At 38.9% G+C, this 24,731-nt stretch overlaps 1 protein-coding gene across 1 annotated transcript in view; it reads left to right on the top strand.

Moving 5' to 3' along the window:
- Nucleotides 1-9,857: 9,857 nt before the first annotated feature.
- LOC135215742 (uncharacterized) overlaps nucleotides 9,858-24,731 on the top strand; it is a 32,614-nt gene continuing 17,740 nt past the window's right edge. The window contains exons 1-3 of the mRNA XM_064250697.1: nucleotides 9,858-10,011; nucleotides 11,168-11,317; nucleotides 11,580-11,712. Coding sequence (XP_064106767.1) covers nucleotides 9,858-10,011; nucleotides 11,168-11,317; nucleotides 11,580-11,712 — 437 coding nt within the window. The remainder of the gene's footprint in view (nucleotides 10,012-11,167; nucleotides 11,318-11,579; nucleotides 11,713-24,731) is intronic.

The following is a 24,731-nucleotide window of genomic DNA, read 5'->3' as shown; positions in this document are numbered from 1 at the left end:
ATAAAATTAATTCTGTTCAATTTTTCCAAACGAATACTTTCGAAGAGAGAGGAATTCCTACTGTCCTTAGGGTTAGACTTTTGCCTCCCCAACTATCGCCCAAATTATCAGCAATTCTTTTTACCTCTCGAGATACTTTTTCAGAGAATAATTAAACTTCCCTTTGTAAAAATATAGAGTTTTTAAGATCACAATTCTCAGCCCTCGCCCACAGCTCTTTTAATAATCTTAAAACTAGATGGGCTCCTTTTTTTACCAAGAATGATTATGACATTTTGAAGAACCTGGCTAAAGATAAAAATATAATAATTACTCGTCCAGACAAAGGTAAAGGTACAGTTATCCTTGACAGACATGACTACATACAAAAAGTGAATGACATTTTAAACGACTCTTCAAAATTTACCAAAGTTGGTGCCCCAGACCTTTACAATATTACTAAACCCGAAGATAAAATCAACAGATTTCTTAGAACCCTAAAACAAAACAAAGCAATAGATGAAAATACGTATCAGGACCTTTTGTAACAGGATCTACATATGGACTTATGTACGGACTGCCAAAGATACACAAAGAAGGAATTCCTTTGAGACCCATCCTTTCTTCCATTAACACTGCTAGCTATAAACTCGCCAAATTTCTTGTCCCTTTACTCCAACCACTGACTCACAAACAAATATACATTAATACACTCGGCCTCCCATTTAAAGATAACAATTATCACGCAGGACTCAGATCTGTACATGGCGAGCTTTGACGTGGAATCTCTGTTTACAAATGTTCCCGTTGTCGAGACTATCAACATCATTTTAGACAGGCTATTTCCCACTGACGATTGCTTGTTCAACAATTTTAATAGAACTCAATTCAAGTTGCTTTTAGAATTAGCCGTGCTGGACACGCCCTTTGTTTTTAATAATACGGTTTTTAAGCAGACTGAGGGGATGGCCATGGGAAGCCCTCTGGGTCCTACTTTTGCTAACATATTTAGGTGCTCCCTGGAGGAGCGAGCTCTAGATGTATGCCCACCTAATTTCCGCCCACTCTTTTATAGACGCTATATAGATGACACTTTCGCCTTGTTCAGATGTAATTACCATGCTGATACCTTTCTTGAGTATTTAAACAACCAACACCATAATATTAGATTTACGGCTGAAACAGAAACACAGAATTCACTTCCGTTCCTTGATGTGAGGATATCCAAGGACGAGTCTGGCTTTCATACTGGTATTTATTACCTGTTGTTTTGTTTACACTCCCTTCCATAACAATTTTTCGTGTCAGTTCTCCTTACGCTACCGCTCGTGGGTAGGTGTCTTGTTCGTTCTATTATTATTATTATTATTATTAATTTTATTATTATTATTATTATTATTATTATTATTATATATTTTTCTATTATTTATTATTATTTTTTAATTAATTTGTTTCTCTGTATTCGCTCCTAGCCCTTTCACTGTTATTCTGTGTTTCTGTTTTTACTCTGTTTTTTTTTCTTAATTTATTAAAAGGTTTTTTAATTTTGGTGTTGGTAAACATTGTTTGTATCTTTTTACTTAACGCAATTTGATGTGTAATCGTTTCAGCCTGCGAAAATGTATCAAGTAAGATACGAAACGTCGGCGCTAATAAATGGATGAAAGACAGAACGCGTCTCCCTACTCCAATATGTATATATACATTGATATATATATATATATATATATATATATATATATATATATATATATATATATATATATATATATATACATATATATACATATATATATATATATGTATATAATATATATATATATATATATATATATATATATATATATATATATATATATACATTAGAAAACATTAATATTAGAAAAACTCTAAACCTAAGTAATGAAAGGGTCTTTCAGAACAAATTTGGTACTAGTCAGAAACATAATTAGGATATGACGAGAAGAATAAAATAAGATATAAAATAACATGTCCACGATCACGCAGACCCACAGACAAGCATGAGCAGATGGATTGTAGGAAAACGTAACAAATGACACAAATCCTTAAGTTTACTTTTTCTCGAACATCATTGAGAGGAGGTTTCATTTTTGTCTGTGGTTCACCCGCAAATGTACTACTACTTCATGGGCTCTGAAGTCTTGATTTCTACTCTGACATCAACTAAAAAATTGCCCTTCGGTTAACATATATGAAAATATATTAATTCCGAGGTAGAGCGGAGGGTTATTAAAGGACATTTGTAGCTTAATGCATATTATATATATATATATATAATATATATATATATATATATATATATATATATATTTATATATACATGTATATATACTATATATATATGTATATATGATATATATATATATATATATATATATATATATATATATATATATATATATATATATATATATATATATATATATATATATATATATATGTGTGTGTGTGTGTGTGTGTGTGTGTGTGTGTGTATACAAATAAATATATATAAACACACACACACACACACACACACACACACACATATATATATTATATATATATATATATATATATATATATATATTATATATATATATATATATATGTGTGTGTGTATGTGAGCATGGAGAGAAAGAGAGTTGTTTTTATTTTATATTTCATTTAAGTTTTCCTCGTCATCTGCCTATCTGAATTGTTGTCAGGCTAGTATATAATTTAATCTAAAAGACCGTTGCATTATTAAGTATTCTGACTGTGCCAGTGATTCTATGTATATTATACAATTTTACACATAGTTATATATATGTGTATATATATATTTATATTTTATATCAACGATTAGATGATTTCGATTCAACTGTTTGACTCCAGCACGCTTGTCTGTCAGTAAACCTAGTCAAGTAATCAAGAGCATAAGGGACTTGCTGTGGACCTCTGGACTTGGATCATCCTACAGAGACCAAACTGAGGGTGTCTACGTTCTGTTTGCAAAGAAATGTTCACCTATATGTAAGAAGTTCCTGCGACATTCTTTGCAATGCAGGGCCCTTGGCAGGCGAAGGTAATTGTGTCGGAGCGATGAACCGCAACAACCTGCGATTTTCTCTCGTATTGAGGATATGTCTGCTTTAGTTGTCAGTTTCTCTGTCTTTACCTCATTCTAAATATTGGACAAACCTCAACATATGTTCTGCTTGGAGGCATTTCAGTCAAACCATTAAGCTAATTACAGCAGTAAATTATATTCAGCCTATTTAAAAAAAAACAGCTTAAGGTTTCATGCCAGAATTGATTGATATATAATTTGAGAATAAAAGCAATCCATATTCGCCGAAGAGTTAGGACGGAATAATAATAATAATAATAATAATAATAATAATAATAATAATAATAATAATAATAATAATAATAATAATAATAATATGTTGAGCAATGTATCGAATTTGATCCTTTACATTATTACGAGTGGTCTTTTGAAACTTAATTTCCTTATCGTGGTCCGATTTTGCTTCCAAGTTTTAAACTGACATTGATTCTCCCAGATGAAAACGCCTGAGTAGAAATGGACAAGAACACATAAAAGGCGGCAACATGGCAGCTCTGATAACCCCACGGTTATATTTTTGCGGAAGTATAGTTGACAGAGGACATAGGTTCGCTAAAACTGTTTCAGGTATTTGATAAGAAAAATGAGACTAATCCATCCATTCAGTGGTGTTTGCAGGTCCGGTCGTGATTTGTTATATCATTTCTTGTCTTCTGTACCAAGAGGGGAGGGTCGCTTTGGTGTTACTGGAGGTACCTGTGGTACCTATACTTTGGGACTTTCCTTACCATGGCTATGCCCTGTTCTTTCTAGGGGCCCTAAGCAGGATTGGATTCGGGCCCCGCCACCCCCCCATCCCCGCAACCCCCTGATCACCACCAACACAGGTGCTTGAATACTTGATCATTTCATGCACTATAAAGGCAACCCAACCATATAGGGGTAGAAAATTCACAATATGGTCCAGCGTTATTTGCACTTTTTAAATTTCAGTGGCATGTTGTGTGTCATATCGAATTGTATTTGTAAGTAACAGAACATGACAATGTCCGCTGCCGAATTCATCTTGACTTCACACGTTAATCAAATGGATTTGCAGTTGCACCACGGATAAGTGAATAGAGGCGAGACTACAGTGGCGGTTCCTGACTAAATTTATCGGAGAATTTTTTTATTTGTTTTTTACGTCTTTTCTATTTGATTTATTGATTTTTGCTTTCCTAATTTTCATCAATTTAATATTTTTCAAGCGCTCTTGGTGGGGCCCTGATGGCGTGGGGGTCCCAAGCAGCCTATAGCTTAGTTCGCTTATGTCTTGGCCGGCTGGAAATTCCCAAGAAGTTTACGAGTATTGCATAGATTAGATTAGGTTAGGTTAGTTCATAGATACGTCTACCAAGTAATTTGGGTGTGGGAAACATAATGAGGTTATTTTTCAACAAGATTCTATGGTTAGTTTTTAAGATTTGGCTTCCCACTTATTTCAGGGAAGGTTCGATACTCGGTTTCAGTTCAGGAATATGCTGGCTGGCTCTGGCTCTGTTCCCGGCTACTAAGATCCATCTTCATGATTGCAGGTACGATTCAGGAGCAGAATAATATTGAGAATGATAACCAATAACAAACTAGGGAAACATGGAGTGACGAGTTTTATAATAACAGTAATACGTTGATGAGGTCGCTGTTTTCATCGGTGTCGTTACGAGAGCTGTATTTAACGTGCTCGTTCTCCCGTTAGCAAACATAACATCCATTCAGAGGAACTGCAATCAGTGCTTTTGGATGGTCGCATTCGGATAACAATACGCTCCCGTAATTTAGGTGATGAATGAGTTCTTTCTGTAACAGATGGTCATCCGTTCACTCGTTAATATCGACTGCGTTTTTGTTAAAAAAAAAATAAAGGATGGGAGTTTGTACAGAGAGGTACGAGGCGACCTTCTTTCTATCAAGATGAATTGTCTGTCCGTCTCTTTCACTGTGATAGAAAAATATAAGTAGATGTTCTCAAATCTCCTATTATAGTTGGAGCGAAAATGTGAATCAAAATTGGGCAAGAGCTTTGTGTAAAAATTAAATTTTTCATTTTGCGTGAAGATGGCCAATCCTTTTCAAGCTTTTCTTTTTTCTTCGACTCGTTACGCTAGATCTTTTAAAATATACAAAATAAACCATTATTGCCTCTTGGTATTTGACTTTACCACAAATTCTGCAAAAAAATAGACAATTGCTGTTGTTTGAATTCGGATGAACATACAGTGATGTTTACAATGAACATGAAACAGCTGCTAAATTGTTTTGAGCAGCACAACACGTAGATTGGTCGTGGCAGTCCAGTGGCGAAATTGGCCATTTGGTGATAATCACACCGAAGCAGTTACCTGGAAATTTTAGAGACAAATTCAGAGACGCTCGGTACCCTCATTAATGCTTTTTCTCTCTCTCTCTCTCTCTCTCTCTCTCCATATACATATATATATATATATATATATATATATATATATATATATATATATATATATATATAAATATATATATATATATATATATATATATATATATATATATATATATATATAATATACATGTATATATATCTACTATATATTACAATGTATATATTATACATATATAATATACTAAGAGGATATTGTGGCTATTACAGTTACACACACATATATGTATATATAAAATTTACATATGTATATATATACACATGTGTATATAATATATATATATATATATATATATGTGTGTGTGTGTTTATATATATATTGTACATATACGGTTAAAGTAAGTGTATAATTGTTATATGCGTCTCTAAATTTATCTATCACAATTATTTCTTTCGATTATATGAGAATCATTTCACCTTACAATGCTTCGTCCTTAAGGCAATGTATGAATTTACAACGACGCTTGTATATGGAATTCTGCAAATAAGGGAGTGACACGTAGTACGTAGTATGAGCACCTAATTAGAAATGTATCTATTACGTATTATTGTCGATGTTTTTAAGATATTCAGAAGGACAGTGATAGATAACATTTTTACCCATACAACTTTTTATAAAGAAATTTTCAGGTAATTGAAAGTGATTGTTTTTTTTAACAATGCGCGATCCGACCTCCAGTTTACTCGGGACGCGGACAAGATTTCCTCTTATGCATAAATTGTAAACATTACATTCCTAACTTAACAACGTAGATTAAAACATGCTATAATCTGTAGGCAAATGGAGCGTTGTTTCACTAACGGAAATTAAAATGAATATGTTATATTTTAATAGATATGTTTTTTTCTGTACTGTTTTATATGCACATTATTCATTTTTTACATTTTCATTCTAACAAATCTTTCATAAATATCCTATCCTAAAATTCCAGTATCTTTAACTCAACGCGAGACACCTTTTCCAGACGTTTTTAGTCTCTTCCAGAGACCTTTCCTACCGACACCAACAATAACAACAAAAACAAAGTAGTGTGTGGGCTTACTCCCCGAGCAAGCGATTAAGGGGGGTTTCCTGTCGTGTAACCGTGTGTCCGGTATCCAGTCGCACCTCAAAGTTATTTTTGTCTGTTGCTGGGGTTTTAGTGTGTGTGCGTGAGCCACACTTTAGGTGTACCCAATAATTATTTCGGTATGTGTATGTGTACGTGTGCGAGTATGGTCAGTATTCTTAATGTATCTTAAATTGACTTTGTGCGTGTTTGTGTGGGTGGAGTTTACTCTGAATGTTTCTAAGTTTTTTCTCTTTTTTTTGCGTGTAAGTGTTTCATCGCTTATAAATTATTCTAGGTGTGTCTAAAAATGAATTTTTGGTGTCTACTTGTGTGTGTGTTTTGTTGTTGTTGTCAGTACTCTTGAACGTATTGCAAATATTATGTGCTATATTTTGGTGCGTATGGCCAGCTTTCTAAATCAATCTGAATAGTAGTTTTCTTTGTCTATATTATGCATGTGTATGTGTTTTGTCAGTAAGCTCAGCATGTCTGAAACTTAGATTTTGTTGTGTGTGTGTGTGTGTGTGTTGGTGTGTGAGTGTGTGTGCGGCCAGGCCAATGTCCTATGTATAACTTGGGATAGTCGTAGGCTGTAAGCAAGCTGAGAGACTGAAGTCCTCGACAATGAGTTTTGAGAATCCTTTCATCGAGTATTTTTTGTCTGTATAAAGTCGATTACACAACTTTAAGATCCTTGTAACACTTTGGCATCGAATTGAATATTCTAAACGAAAACAATGGACAGAATAGGACAGAGTTATCACATTTTAGGTTTCTGTAAAAAAAGAAAAACTGTCGAGTTGGCTTTGTCTGTCAGTCCGCACTTTTTCTGACCGCCCTCATATCTTAAAAACTACTAAGGCTAGACGGCTGCAAAATGGTATGGTGATCCTCCACCCCCTAATCCCCAAACATACAAAAATTGCAACCCTTAAGCCTCAGTAATTTATTTGATCTATTTTAAAGTTAAAGTTAGCCATAATCATGCGTCTGGCAACGCTATAGGACAGCCATCACCGGACCAGGGCTGAAAGCTTCATGGGCCACGGTTCATACAGCATTATACACTGCACAGAAAACTCGATTGCGCTTGTTTTGTTATTTTTTCCATTACATTTTCTTTGGTAAACGAATGGGACCAAATGCGAAAAGGAAGCAGAAGAAACTGATTTCGACCGTCGCTCCTGATGGGCTGCTGAAGTTTAGTTTCGTGGTTAAAGAGGAAAGTAAGAGGAAAATGTTGCTCTTGTAAAACGTTCTGAAAGCAAAGCTAAGATTGACACTAAGATTTATGGATCTCTGCCACAACAAGGAGGCCGGTGAGCTTGAATGATAAGTCTTCTTTACTTTAATAGCACTATAAAACAATTAACTTACACCAAATTCATTCAATTTTACGCTCCAACGAAAAATGATCTTAATAATGAAATAAATATGTAGTTATAATGTAAACTCACTGATACAAAAGGAATTAGTCAAAGAATCATCTGACAGACGTGAGCAGACTGGAAGGAAGTTATCTCCTCCACTCACCACTTACAAGCAAATTGCGGTTGTGGTTGTTACGCTTTAGTTGTAATGGTACCATTTCCGATTTTATGCATCTCGAGTACGGTATTTCTCGAATTTGAAGAAGAGTTCTCTCTTATGCTCTTAATTCTACTTATTTGTTTTGATTGTTATTAACAAAAAATGAAAATTTCTCTTTCCAAGATGCTAAGGACGTGATATGTACTAATCTTATTTATTTACTTTTTTAAGCTGATAGTTAAGATGGGTGAAAGAAGAGTGAGGGCAGTTAGGTAGCTAACCAAGGTAGGGAATAGTTTAGAAAGTTAAGTATTAGTAAGAGTAACGTAAAGGTGGTTTATCCACACTTGTATTTGTGTAAAGGTATAATTTTTCTTACTATGGCCTTCATATTAACATAGGTACTACAATAATGATTAATACATTATATTAACTTGGTTAATTGAGCAGATTACACGTGTTAAATTTGATTTCTTAATAGTATCATTCTATTTAACAAAATTTCTAAACTAAAAAGTGCTCTGGAGACATCGGCAGTTCGAAAGCTAATGAGAGCTGACCTAATAGCACGTTACTGTTGCAAACGACCGCAAGCGGAAATCTTTTTGCGTTCCTCAATCCCGTTATACGTACCAGGATCCTTCAAAGCTTGTCTGATCCTCAGCTGTAATCAGCAAATTACTCTCCCGCCCATCGGAGAGACACCGACACACATTCGCTTTGCCTTGCAGCGTAAGTAACGATTCTCAGTCTATGTCGAATTCCGCAGTCTTCACCTATCGCCGAGAAGGTGTGGTGTGTCTTCCTCCCGAAGCCTGAACTTGGGCAGCAAAAACTGACTTATATATATATATATATATATATATATATAGATATATAAGATATAGATATATCCCAGTCACGGCATTATTATCTCACCGAGGGCAGATGGATTCTTGATGTACGATAATTCCGAAATTGCAAGTTGGCTATAAGACGAAATACAAATAATTCGCTCGTTTAAGTGATCATCAATCAGTGAACTTTATCTTTCGGTTCCAGGATATTTCGGTGGGGCCTTTATCGGTCTACGAAATCATGCATGTGACTTTTACAATGGATTAGAAATAATCTAATGATAAGATAAAGGTTCAGCTTTGGGAAAGTGTTAAAAAAAAATACCTTATTACGTTAGAATCGTTTCGTAAAAATTCTTGTGATTGATTAATTAGTTAATTTCAAGAGTTGATGTTCCATTTTTCGACCGTTGCAAGGGCGTGCACAAGTTGTTGGGGGGTGGGGGGGGGGGGGGGGGGGGGGCTTTGTGGTGCTTGAGTCCCTGAGGACCTTTTCCTCCTTCATAGCTAAGGTGACCTTTTATGTCAGAAACAATCATTGAATGTGATCATATTATACATTCATTTAAGTTTGGATTATTATCAAAATCATTACTTCTGGTTTTCAGTAGGCTTAGCTTTTTATTACTAATAATAATAGCGTGAATATCTTACAATGGAAAGACCATTTTGAAGGAATGAATGTTGATAAATCTGCTCCCTGCAATAGAATGCATTTCATTTAATGGATCTTAAGACTGTCACATCACTCTTTCAACATTTCTTTTTATATATCGTGTGTGATTATATAATTGTAGCCTAAAAGGTATGTCAGGTTTCATTGACAAAGACTAAGGGAGAGTCCTTTTATCCACTTGAACCCCTGAAGCTCTTCTGAAAGTCTGTGCACGCCCCTGGATCGTTGTTCAAAGCTTACAAGCTGACTGACTCGCGAATATTACAAAACAGGAAAAATGAACGAAATCATTGCTTTCGTAAAAGCAAATTGTTCTGATAAGAACAAGATAAGGTCGGTGGGATTTTTTCCGTTGCTGCTGACTGCTACCTTCCTCTGTGTTCCCTCTTCCGGTGACCAGTTCACATCCGTGTCTCGAGCAGACAGATTCCGTAAGTATGATCTTACCCTTTTTTTTTTTTCTTTATAATGCTTCTGATGTATGACATTAATACAGTCTCTAAATGTCTTTGAAAGTTCCGAGTGTGGAGTTCATTATAATTCATATTACAGTTTTGTAAAATGTATTTTTTGTCCATTATATCATTTTGAAGTTCTTAATCAAAATCAAACCGCAGGTTGACACGGAATGATTAGATGCGTCACGAAGAATTAAGAATTCTGCAGAGGTCAGCTACTCAAGAAAATATACGTAGGAGATTAGAGCTGGAGTATCATATTGCTAATGACATTACCAGATCTATTCACAAACACTTCCAAGCATTAAAACGAAGCAGTACCACATTTACATAAATTTACATAAAAAAGGAAAAGGCTATAAAAGAGGAGGTCTGATTTTAAGCACGCTTGCTCATTTTCCTTCTCCACGGAAGGGCAAAAAGAACACCACCCTTCTGAATTAGTAAAACTTAAGATTAGGCTTGCTGTTCATCCTCACATGACGAACTGAATCTTCAGTTAACGCATTCTTTATTCACCATTCACACTTCATTGACATGTATTTTGTTTATACTTGAATCGCGCTTTCACGTATGTAAAAAGAAAACGTTTAGAGGAAATTTTTAAATAATCAAGATGAATAGATGGATTCAGGGTTTCCTTTCATATGATATGGTCTGTGAATATGAAAAAATTACGGAATTTGTTTGTCTGTTGTTTCTTTTCATGACCTAAAGAAAGTCTTTCATTGCTTATTAAGCTGTCAGCCCCAATTCGCCCCGTTGTGCAAAACTCTTTTCATGTAAAAAAAATCTGTAAACAAGACCTTTTTTTTATTTTTTTTATTTTTTTTTTATAGTACGTTACACGATTAGTTTCGTTCCCTTGAAAGTTTTACTGTTGATAATCATTGGCCTCCGATATGACAAAAAACATAAATTATTCTGTTAAAAATGTGTCACTGATAGATGCAAATTGACTCAATCATGTGCAATAAGCTGCAGTCAAGGGTTCATCTAGGCCTAGGGAGCGGCTGTGTCGGGTTCCAGTATTCGTAGAAGTCATATTGACCCTTTCCTTCAATGATCTCCCTCTTTCTCTGTGTTATCATCTTGGTTGAAGACGTCTTCCTCTAACCTTCCATTTCAGTTTCCCTGTTTTCAATCATTCGCTTCAAAAACGCCATGTGCTCAGGGCCCAGCGGTCTCTCCGGCACCTGCTACACCTACAAGTCCTGCGTCAAAAACGGAGGGAGAGCCACAAGCAGCTGCGCCAACGGCTATGGCACCTGCTGCGTCAGTAAGTACCTACACACACAAAACGCCTTTGGATTTAGCTCCCTACTTATATTCACTCATTTATCATCGAAAAACTTCATCTTACAGGACATTCCTCGAACTTTGAACTCAAAATTATTTTAATATTTTTCAATTAGAAAAAAAAAAATGGTTCTATATCTACCCAGCATTGTGTACAATCATGTTACAAAATCGCGCGTGTGTGCAATTAGTATGTACGTAGATGTACACAACAAAATTCTATGAAATGATAATTTACACAGCTCGGCTAAGCTGTGGAGGCCGGACCACCAACAACTGCACGTACATCGAAAGTCCAAATTATCCGGACTTCTTCAACGAAGCCCGGACCTGCGTCCAGACCATTTCTCTCAATTCTGATGCTTGTCAAGTAAGGTGAGTGTCATCTCTCTCTCTATCTCTCTCTCTCTCTCTCTCTCTCTCTCTCTCTCTAAAATCATTAGGACACTGTGAATGCACAGTAAAATCTTTCTACAAATAAGTGAGCACACGATGTCTCCTCGGATGGACTAACAAGTCTTTGAGACATCCTAATTCTTGTAACTCTCTCTCTCTGATAATAGGAAATACAAGACTAGACTGCACCACGTATTAAATTGGAGAACGTAATTACAAACAGGCAATTATCGGTTGAAAAGAAATCGAGTTTTTTTTTTTTTTTATTTACTTTCTTCTTCAATGCAAATCTAACAGGAAGGGATGCTCCGCTTCCTAAGTTTGCCAAACCCAGATGGAAAAACGAAAAGGATAAAAACAGAGAACCAATGGACTCACCTTGTGAAAGTTTTAAGAATTTAGGGAAAGCAGAAGGAGGGCGAAAATTCTAAAGCTTGCGACTGAAGAGTTGAAAAAAATCACTACGGGACAGCTGATTCCCACGGGGTAGATGGTGTTCTCGCGGGTGTCACCTTGGAGGAGGAGAAGGACGGACGCTTTGCTTCAGCTCAGTGGTTCCTACAGCCAAAATGAGTCCCTGTGGAGAGAGAATGGAAAAGATGATAGCTTTGCAATCTCTTTATCTTTCCTATACGAAATATGAATTATTCTGGAAACTAAAAAAAAAAAATTATAAAATGGATCTTTAGTTTGTTATTTTATTGACAAAATATACAACTATTAGTACAAATTTATCCAAGAAGAGATATAATACAAAAAATACAAAGTAGTCAGTAATCTCTTTTGTTCTTGCAAGTATGTGCCCTACAAAGAAACACAGCATCAAGTACCAATAACATAAGCATATAAGATTATAAAAAATGGAAAAGAACTTAATATAGGGAAAAACGTAGTCACAAAACTATCATTTTTCTGAAATATCATTCATTCATAAACATCGTGTTATCAGTATCAAGTCCCTACCACACATAATGCTTGCAAAAAAATTGAAGTTTATTTGAAGAAAAACATAAAACAGAAGACAAAGCCGCGCATTTCTTTATAGATATCAAGAACTTCATTAACATATGTATTCACATCAACAATATTATCATTTTAATTTAACAAAATACTGAGAGACTCATAACTCAAGTTTGGATATTTATGCCTTCAGGGCATTGACAGAGGACAATTGATCAGAACGTGTGACTCGTCCTGAATAGTGCTATTATGACAAGTAGGCTACACACACTTAATTCTGGAGGAGTTCGACTCCACTTACCTGTTTTTATACGAAGGTTATGGGATATGAGACGTAGACGACTGAAAGCTAAGGGGGTATAATCAGAGATATATAATTTATCAGTGTATAATTTATTTATTCCTAAGTTGGGATTCAGTTTGTTTCTGTAACATATTTTGTTGCTGAAGCTGGTCTATTTCTAATTGATGATATGATATCAACTAGTGGATCAATTTGATCATTAAAGGTTAGGGATCTTGAATAAATCTATACCCAGGAGAGTCTGCACCCCTGCACATTGCATAGACAATATGAAAAAGCTCTTCCCTATCAGGATCAGACAACTTAGACATAAGAAAACGTTTTCGTTTTGATGCCACCATGAATTGTGCTGGGGGTATCCCAGACTCAGCCAAACACAAATATGCACAGGTATTTACCCTTACATCTAGAAGACTTTTTCCTAAATGACTGTAATTACCTACTGGTTTTTGTCATGCATTTGTTAACCATGTTTCTGACCCATGAAATTAAGGATGAAGTCGCTGCTGCTTCAAAAACTTTCTTCCTGGAATAGAATGGCATTTTATTATTCGTGTTACAGAATATTGAGAACTTATTTAATGTTGATTGCCAATTTGGCTGATGGGGAGAGAGGCAAGTTCCTAGGTAAAGATAATGATCACAGCAATATATAGTTTGACTTGAACTGTTATTGACAACTGGTCACCTACACTCTTATTCTTCACGGAAAAATTTGTTCTTTTTTTCATTAAGCTGTATGTCATATTCATTACAATAATACATGATAATATCAGATTTTTTAATACACATTTCTCGAGACGTGGCAAATCATTGTGTCATCCATCAACAAAGGCACATGTAAATTATCCAAAAACTGGCCACAGGTATTGCATCTTTTAACATCCTAACCATTTTATCCATATAAGTGGCAAACTGCAAAGAACTAGCTGGAGCTCCCTGCCGTTCACCGACAGAGCTATCGATCACAGCTGTTCTTAAAACATTTTTAGTGTTACTGTACATCTCTTTAATTGCAGGCAACATTCTTTTCCCACATCCTAGCTCTTTCAAATAGCTGATCATTTTTCTTCTGGGAACTTTATCATAAGCTTTACTGAAATCTACAGACCTTACATAGAGTATTTTCTTCTTAAAAAGAGCCAAATTTATTAACAATCTTAATGATAATATTTGTTCAATACATCCTCTTATTGTCTGTGCTCCAACTTGACATTTATCTATACCGAACCATAATTTCAGTCTATTCAATAATAATATGACATATGTCCTACCTATCGTATCCATGATACTTATACCTCTGTCATTTCCACATGCCATCCTGTTTCCAGATTTAAAAAGTACAAACAGTTTACTGTATCCCCATGATAATAAGTCATTCAGATTAAAAAACATAGCATTAAACACGATCAAGAAAAACATCAGCCACAAGGCGGGCAGACCAACAAACAATCCTGGGCAGAGGCCACATTAACTTTTATTCGTATTCACATCTTTTAGAGCCTCATCTAGTTCTTGTGGAGTAAAAGGATCGTTAAAAACAGGGATATAAGGGGCGTCATCAAGATCACTTACACCTTCATTTTGATTATTCATATTACCTGGGTTTGAAAGCGATTCAAAGTGGGTCTTGAATTTGCTGTCGTCTGGTTGCAGTGTATTTGACTCTAATATCTGTCCCTTCCAGTCTATAGCGCTCCAGATTGCTTTAGAACCATTACACTCAAGTAAACGCTCCCATCTGGGTTTTGTTACATCACAATCGACGCCTCTTTCTACCTTCCACTTTACATTTTTCGGGCAACTCTACTGATCGTATCCAAGCCTTCGCTCATCATAGTTTCTATGCAGCCCCTGTCTACATTAATCACATCTGGAGGTTGAATTTGACTCATGCACTGTACAGATTTATCAACATCAACATTGTTATGTGAAATACTCTTTCAATCACCTGATGATTATCAGGTTTCATGTAAGACAGTCCTAAATTTTCTGCCCTTTCTAACAAATATTTAAATGACAAATTTTTTACACCTGTCTTAAGCACCACACCTAAGGGGGCGTGATCAGACCCCCGTATACCTTGATTTACTTCTACGCATTCTATCAATTGAATGCATTCTCTTGATATTATACGCAAATCCAACTCTGATACCCATTGTCTCTTTCTATATGACAGATTTCCATCCATTATTTTCCCTTCATATAAGAGATGATCCATTACAACTATGGATCTATGGTTACAAATATCAAGGAGCCTTCGTCCTTTATAATAACATGATTATCTTGAATATTCTCATAGACATAAGGAACACCTTCTTTATTAACAATATTTGGATAGCATGTGAGGACTGAGTCAGACAAGGAGAGCTCTAACTAACTGTATTCCGCAGAAAGGCTGTACATAAGGCAGCGTGCAGACGGAAGCGTAGTGTAAGTCACGCACGCACGAACAAAAATAAAAAAAAATGGACAGAGCCCCCGCTGTGATTGTGTTTCTTCACATCCGAAAATACACATATATTTTGGTGTAGAGGAAACGTATTCACATGATGTGTACATTGGCGGAAAGGCCGTGAATCGCTCTACATTTTAGCATATACATAATAAGAAAAGGACATTTACAGAGATGAAAAGGTATTTACGAGGAAGGGCGGACATTCAGTACGAATGTCGTCCTTACAAGTACTCCCCACATAAGACAATGATTGAGTGGTAATCGTTGGCTGATGGTAAGCAGAATCTTGCAGGGGGCTGGAGGAATCCGCGGGTCTGTGATGACTCAGGGAACATCTTCCGGGTCCTCGTCGTCTGGCGAGTCGGGAAGCAGGATGCCGCCCCTGGTGGTGGACCTGGGGGGTTCGACTGCTTTACTTGGGCGGCCCCAGCGACGTCTAGGGCGCTGGAGGGCTCTGGTGGTGCTGTGTTCCGAGGTGGAGTTCTGCGAGGGTCTTCTGCGGGGTCATCTTCGTCGGAATGACAGTGGCTTGAGTCGGTCGATTGAGACTCGGTCCTCGCAGCCACCGGTTGAAATGAGGAACGCCTTCTCCTCCCAGTGGACGACTCGATGTGGTCACCGGTAGGACCTCATCAAGGTCGGGCGAGTGGTGCCGTTTCTAATGAAGACGAATTTGCAGGAGTCCAAGGCACTTGGGCGGAACTGCTTCCTCCTGTCGGTATAGGTCTCCTGGCAGGGGACGAACTTCTGGGTGGCTGCCCAGAGTCTTGCCAGGGGAACATTGGGGTTGTCGCTGTCAGCAGGGAAGCATTCACCTGGCACTGTCAGAGCCTCGCCGTACACTTTCTTTGCCGGAGATGGGTCGCCGTTGGCTCTTGGGGCAGTGCAGAGGACGAGGAGGCCCCACGGTAGTTGTGCCTTTCAGTCAGGGCCTACACAGTGTGCCATCAGGGAGGCCTTGAGGGAGCGGTGGATTCATGCAAAAGTTCAAATGGGTTAAATTTTAAACAATCATTAAGTGTTTCACGATATGCAAATAACACAACTGGTATATATCTATCCAATTCCGGTGGGTTTTCTATACACACTCTCTTAAGCATACTCTTGAGGACACCATTTAATCTCTCTACAGTTCCGTTGCAAGCAGCATGGTAAGGACTAGTGTACAAAACTTTAATGGAAAGTAGCCTATGAACTTCAGACATTAAATCAGATTCAAATTGGCTACCTCGGTCACTCAGAATTTATCGTGGAATCCCTACTCTACAGAAAACTTCAACTAGACTTTCAGCAATGGTAATGGTATCTATATTGCGTAATGGTACAGCCTCGGGATAAAGGTTGCTACATCAATTATTGTTAAAATATATCTGTGACCACGACTGGAGATAGGAGTAATAGGACCAACAATATCAATGGCTATCCGTGAAAAAGGTTCACTAATAATTGGCATGTTAGACATAGGTACCTTTTTAACTTTTGGACCAGTTTTCTGGCAAGAAGGACATGAGCGACAAAACCTGGAAATATCGCCCCAGCATTTGGCCAAAAAACTTATGAAATATTCTATCCATAGTTTTTCTTGATGAAAAATGACCGGACATTAAAGATTCATGGCCAAGTTTCATGATAGCCTCACGATACTTCAAAGTATCCAACAACTGTTTCCTTTCTAAATCTTCTGGGTTTTTACTTTTAGCACATTCGCGATATATCAAACCCTTTATGTCTATATATCTTACAACTCTATACCCGCAAAACACTTCTTCCTTTGTTTCTACACACTTTCTAATCTTCTCTAAAGACTGGCATGAACGTTGAGCAATAGCAAATTCTTCACTATTTATTGACATATCGGGGACACTATTGACTAAAGGTAAAACAGGTTTAGTTAATCTCAACTGTTGGGCCCTAGTTGTAACATTAACAACAGCATGAGGGCTCATTCCAGAATCACCATTTATCATATCAAGGCTTTCTCTGACATTTTCTTTTAAACCTGGAATTAAACCAATTAACGCATCAGCATGCTTTATTCCAGAGAAAAATTTAGATTTAATGTTACACTTAACACGTGGTAAATAAATAGGAATGCCAAGAAAATGATGAAGTTTAGTAGTCTTCCCTAGTTTGTAATGTTTTGGAAGCAAGTTTTCTCTATATACAACTGTATTACAGAATGTATCCAATACAAGTTCAGCAGGGACACCAAAGACTTTACCACTAAAATCAATTAAACAATCCAAAGGTTTCTCTTTCCTAGCTAAAGCGACACTAATTTTAGGAACTCCAGATTGTTTTATAACTTTATCTTTAGAAAAATTTCTTGGATTATCTGGGCAATAGTGTTTAATATGACCTAACTAACTGAACAAATGACACTTAACATTAGGTGTATCTCCTATGCTTTTGGTATCCGTATTAACTTTCTCAACAGAAGTCCTAGATTTTGTCTTCTTACAATTAGGGCCTGAAAGTACTCGAGTGTGGAGTAAAATGAAATGTAAATACTTACAAGTAAATAAGTTACACAGTGATTTTTTGGGTTTCTTTTTCAATCTTTAGCAATCATATAACGATCAGCTGACATTGCCATTTCATGAGCGTGTTCAAACTGTTTTTCCAAAAGAAATTCCCTCAACTCCTTGGAACTATTTGCTAGTACCTGATCCATCACCATAAAATCACAAATTCCTTCAAAAGTTTTAGATATGTTTGATAACTCTACCCACCTTTCAAAATACTGATGCATTCGACAAACAAGCTGACTGTAACTCTCGCCACTTTCTAAAGTACTTTCCCTAAATTTTTTTCTATATGCATGAGGATTAACATGAAAATTCTTTAACAGTGCAAGTTTCAACTCTTCATAATTGTTAGCAATATCAGGAGAGAGATTGCAATATGCTTTAAAGGCCCTGCCACGAAATAGGGTGCCTAATAACACCGGATAATCATCTTTGTCCCAATTATAAAACACTGCAAGTTTTTCAGACCTTTGTATTTAGGTATCTATCTCGTCTACATCCTCATTAAAAGGGGAATTTTAGTTAGCGACTTAACAAGGATCACAGCATTATAAGAAATTGTTGATTAGCGACATGCTGCATTGGAGCCGACATCAAGCAAGGCAATACAAGTCGGATGTAGACCAATATCCTTACAGTAATTAGGCAAGAGAGAGGGATTAAGTCGGTCAGTGGAGGGCTGCCTTGGTAGTTCTCTGTCAGGATTTTACACATTCACTCTATACCTTGGATGATAAGAACACCAACTACCCAAGGATTCAAAACTGGAAGTTAAACTGACACCTTCTGACAATGCCATCTCTTGACAAGTTTGTTCAAGGCTTCAAGGCTTAAGATAATACTTCGACAGAGTGGGGCGACTTGTGAGAGAGACTGTGGATCACATCCACAGTGCTAGTGTCGCAGAGAAGAGTCGTCTTGGAGGGTCTGAAGGGATGTCCTCCCAACAAAGGGTGGTAATGTCGGTACGGTAGGCTAGTACTTCGGGGTCGGAGGCTTGCTCACGCGCTAGGTCCTCATAGTCTACTCCGAGGTGAAGGGGTTTCTTCCGTTGGGGACGTAGTCAATGGAGCACCTGAACTCGGAGTCAGCCACAAGGTGATGTTGCTGCCTTGTGGACCAAGTGTCGCCTGCCTTGACAAAGGCATGGACCAGAGGCTGGTGGTCCATCCTTATGGTGAACGTGACCCCTTCCAGAAAGTACTTGAAGTGGTGGACAGCCTGGCATTCAGGAAGGAGCTCGCGTTTGAAGGTACTGTAGCGGGTTTCAGTGGGTTTCAGCTTCCTACTGAAGAAGGCTAGTGGGCGTGGGGACCCGTTGACTAGCTATTCCAGGACGGCACCGCATGCGATGTTGCTGGCATCAGTAGTGAGTGTCATGGGCACGTCAGGGTCCTGGCGAGCTAGGGTGGTGGCTCTGCTGAGGGAAGACTTAGTGCATTTGAAGGCACGCTGCTGTCTTCTCCCCACGCCAGCCTCTCTGGTTTGCCCTTCAGGACCTTGGTCAAAGGGCACATGGTGCGGGCAATGTCCGGGATGACCCTATTGAAATAGTTCACCATCCTGATGAACTCTTGGAGGGCCTTGACGGTTGTTGGTGTTGGGAACTTCTCCACTGCAGCCACCTTCAATGCCATGGGACGAACTCTTGTTGGGGTGCACCTTCTCTGCGTCGAAGGTGCACTTATCAAAACGGATGACAAGTCCGTTCTCCTGCAGGCACTTGAGGATGGCCCGGACATGGTTCAGGTGCTCCTCCGGCGATCTAGAAAATATAAGGATATCGCTCACATAGCAGATGCAGAAAGGTAAATCGCCGAGAATGCTATCCATGAGGCGTTGGAAGGTGGCTCTGGTGTTCCGTAGGCCAAAGGTGGAAAAGGCAAACACAAAGGATCCGAAGGGCGTGATGATCGCCATCTTCGGGATGTCATTGGGATGGACAGGAACCTGAAAGTATGATTTTAAGAGATCAATTTTGGAGAAGATCTTGGCTGCGTGGAGAGGCCTGGTGAGGTTCTGCATGTACAGCAGGGGATATCTATCGGGTGTGGTGACGAGGTTCAGGCAATGGGGGTCACCACAGGGCCTCCATGTACTGTCTGCCTTCTTCACCATGTGGAGGGGGGATGCCCATGGGCTTGTGGCTCTTCTGCAGATACCCATCTCCATTTCCGCGAATGCGGTCATGGCTTCCTGAAGGAGCTTCGGTTGGAGGTGACGGAACTTGGCGTGCATTGGGGGCCATTGGTGCCGATGTTGTGATATACACTGTGCTTGGGCTACCTGGTGAAGCTCGAGGCAGAAGATGTCCGGGAACTCTTGTAGGAGGGAAGCGTATTGGTGGGAGAAAACGGAGCCGATGGTGGGCACCCTGGGTTCTGTGGCGAGTGGGCAGGATAGGCAGGTCTCGGTGTCAAGGAGGCGTTGGCAGGCCACATCTACTAAGAGCCCGTGGTGGGCTAGGAAGTCCGCCCAGGAGAGAAAATCCGTATGTCGGTGATGACTAAGGGCCAGGTGTAGGTCCGGCCCAGGAATGGGATGGTCTTGGTCCTGGTGTCGTACGAGCAGATAGGGGTTCTGTTGGCGGCTACAAGGGCACTTGGGATGTCTGGGTCGCTGGTGGAGGGAACACCGACTGCATGGCACTAGTGTCAACCAACATCCTGTGGCTAGAGATGGTGTCAGTGACATAAAATTCTCTGGGGCGGGACTTCATTGCTTCCTATTTCATCTTCTTAAAGGCGTGAAGGAGCAGAGGCACTGGCACTGAATCACCTCACTCCTGAACTTGCGGTGGAAGTGGCACCAGCTGGTGTCCTGGCGGGGTTCTCCTCCTCAGGAGAGCTGCATTGATTCTGGCCTCCTCGGACTTCTCCTGCTGCAGGCTGTTGGCTGACAGTGGGAAGGCGAGTCTTGCAGCCTGGGTGGTGGTGTACAGGCTGTGGGCCTGCTCCACTAGGCTCTCCAAGTCCGGTTCATCCACATAGGGAATCTGGCTACGTGCCTGTGGCAAGAACTGGCGGAGGAGGAGCTGCTTCAGGAGGTCTACCTCATTCCTGCAGCCTTGGGGGTCCACCTCCGGCACCAGTACCAGGTCCTGGAGCCTATGCCAGGCTAGTTTCGGGTCCTCAGTGGTCATTGGGCTGGCCACTAGGTTGAAGATGTGGGCAGCCCTCTCGTGGACCGGGAGGGAGAAGGCCTGGATGAGCTGGGTCTTCAGGCCTTCGTAGGGCAGCTCACCGGGTTGGCTGACCATCCACAGGGCGAGGTGGTTAAATACATCTTCTGGGAAGGCTGCAGTGATGAGGTTCGCCTTGGCTCCCTCCCCGGTGATCCCGTGGATTTGGAACTAGATCTCCGCGCAGTGTAGCCAGTTTGCGACGTTCTGTCTGGAGAAGGGTGGCAGCTGGATGGAGTGGGGCTTCGACAGCGGCGAGCAAGGAACCACTTGAGGAGGGCATGGATTGAGCAGCGAGTCGGGGCGTTGAGGAACCTGAGGTGAGGGCGATGGGCAGCTCCCGATTTTGAGGAGAGTTCTCCGAGTCTGACATCTCATGCTTACAGTCAACAGATGTCGTAAATGGCAGGCCAAACCGTGAAGACAAACGCCAAAAAACATTCCTGTAGGGGACATGCCGTTTTGAGTCCGCTAATGGCGTTGTGGTCGACCACGGATAGAAACTCCAGGAAACCTAAACTAAACGCCGTATTGAGTCTGGCTAAAGGTTTCCTGGGGTAGGGCCGAGGCCACTACTGTCCTAAATCTGGGAAGTCACCAGTTGTGAGGAGTGAGTCAGACAAGGATAGAGCTCTAACTAATTTTATTCCACAGGCAGCGTGCGGATGGAAACGTAATGTCCGTCACGCATGCACAAACAAACATAAACAAAAAGGGACAGACCCTACGCTGTGATTGTGTTTCTTCACGGCCAAAAATACACATATATTTTGGTGTAGAGGAAACGTATTCACATGATGTGTACATCGGCGGAATTGCTCCACATTTTAGGATATAATAGGAAAAGGACATGTACAGAAATAAGAAGGTATTTACGAGGAAGGGCGGACATTCGGTATGAATGTCGTCCTTACAAGCCTACACAGGCATTAAAATCTTCCATAACAACTATTTGTTCATGATTATTTATCACAGAGTCTCAGTTACCAAATTACAATACATCAAAGTACAGAGAGTCCTCTGGTGTAATTTATACACCACCGAGAGATACACCTGGCCAGCAAGACAAATGAACCCAGATTTGGCCTTTACACTCTAGTTTTACGTTTAATATCAATCTCATGATGTTGCTTTTGACTAACAAAAGTACGCCACCTCTATGCTTGACTTTCCGGGAAGGGTTGTGATATAAACTGCAAAATATCAGGATCTTGCAACTTATCTTTCACAACTGCAATATTCCAGGAATATGTCTTTCATTTATTTTGCCAATGACCTAACAAAAATGTACGACATATTTATCCCAAAGAAGAACACGATTTTTCCAGTCATATCTAATATTAGTACCAAAAATTTCCTGCCTACTTTTTTCTTCTCGTTCTCTTTCTCTAAGTCGAGCCATCTCCTTCCTTACTGCAGGATGTAGATCCTTCTTATTCTAGCTAAACGTCCTTCACAGTTCTTCAGATTTTTTGCTTTCTCCAAGATATAGTTCCGTTGTTGTTGGTTGTTAAGCTCGACATGAATGGGTCTATTCCGTCGATCGTTTTCCTTTCACAGACGGCGCTCACGATTTTATGGGTAACTCATACAAACTGGCATACACTGCGCCATGCCCAATATTTATTTACATTTATATTGTGGTATTTATTGTGCATTGTTTACTATACTAAATATTGTGCATATCTTTGGTATATTATGCGATATTAATACCTACAAATAATCATATTTATTGTGTACTTATTTCTTATTTATTATACCAAATCATATTTATCATGCATTATTTATTATGCATTTATTTCTTATTTATTATGGTAAATACTGCGCATATATTTAGTATATTATATGATAAAAATACATTCAAACAATCTATTTATTATGTATTTTTGCCTTATTCATTATAGTAAATCATGTTTATTTATTGTGTAATTATTTCTTATTTATGATGCTAAATGCAGTGCATATTTCTTATTTATTATGCTCAATACAGTGCATAACTAAAAATAAGAAAAATGATGGTGTGTTTGTCACAAAGACTATTACTGGCTGGCTCTTACGATGTAGCTTATAAATTATGTTTTCAAACTATGCATCAATGACTATCATATAAGGCAAACTATACTCACAAAGCCACACACGCACCCACACCCCAAATTAGGAAAAGTGTACACAGACAGACCGACCGACAAAATTTCTAACCCATGCACTGTAAGGAATTTCCAATTTCGAAAACTCTCTATTTATATAACAACTGTTCTAAGTTTACTGGATACCTTAATGGCCACTTCCAAGTGGTTTAGCATTGGCCACGTTTTGCGCAACGTTTGATGATAAAATTCGTGGCCGTTTCTACTTGAGGTTTGCTATACTGCTTGGTAGTCGTCCTTTTCCAATATATATGGTGGCCCTCATGGTTTCCCTGGCCCTCTTCTTGATATGGAGGTTGGCTGGCACCGAATTTTACCTCTGCCAGCTCTAGTGTTACAGGTGCCACTCCCCAAGTTATATAGTAGACTAATCAGCTGGTTTTCACTTCTCACTTGGTTTAAGCGTCTGACAGCTGCTGTTCTGATGGCTGCCGCTGTTTCACCGTTGCTGTACTTCTCTGATACATTGTGGACTGCAGCGACTAACTCGCTGATGTTTGCAGACTGCTGCGGATCTTCAAGAGGATTATTGTCCTCTTTAGTCAACAGCTTTTCTGTGCTAGGTCAGAGTCCTGTGCACTGCCCCGTTGTTCGCAAGCAAGAAAAGTGGAGTCACTTTCTTCTTGGTGTGGCTCCATCAGTCCTCTCGAAGAACTTTCAGGAGGAGTTTTGTCTTCGCCCACTGCCACTACTTCTGCTGAGAGTGGTCAGTCAGACAAGGCACTTCGCCATGGCAACTACTAGAGAAGTTTTTGAATTTAAGGATGAGGGCTTTTCTTCTGGTATAATTAGTGAGACCGATGATAAAGTACATTTTCGCATAAACGTGAAAAGTGACGAAGAGTTTGAACGTTGGAAAGAGCTTTATATGGAGAAAAAACAACACCTGTTTCAATGTGAAACATGTATATGTAATGATTACATAATAAAAATATGGCATGTTAGTCCATATATATAAAAGACTAAAACTAAAGAGGTCAACCAGATTGCTTGCAGGAATGTGATCAGACTAGAGACGCTAAAGATGACGTATACAATAAAAGTAGGGTAAGATAACATGCCGTCACTTGTGTTCATTCAATTGTTTATAAACTTTAGTCCAAGCTTCCTGCTTGAGACAAACACCGTGACCTATAGCTCAAGCGGCCTACGTGATTAGTAACTATGTCATCTGATTGTATGTTCGTATGTAACTATGTCATCTGATTGTATGTTCATATGTTCGAGCTACTGTCTGCTCCTTTATGACTTGTAACCGAGATGGTAGAGGGAGCAGAATAGAGTTAGCTATCGTCATTAGAAGACCTGTACCTCTTTACCTAAGCTTTATCATGTAGAGAGAATAGAATTAGCCATCATCATTGGCAGAAGCGATCAAGCTATCGTCATTAGAAGACTTGTACAATCATACCTGATCTTC

Source organism: Macrobrachium nipponense, chromosome 5, assembly GCF_015104395.2.
Source record: "Macrobrachium nipponense isolate FS-2020 chromosome 5, ASM1510439v2, whole genome shotgun sequence".
Taxonomy (NCBI): Eukaryota; Metazoa; Arthropoda; class Malacostraca; order Decapoda; family Palaemonidae; genus Macrobrachium; species Macrobrachium nipponense.
Note: the sequence above shows the minus strand (reverse complement) of the source record. Positions and strands in the feature narration are given on the sequence as shown.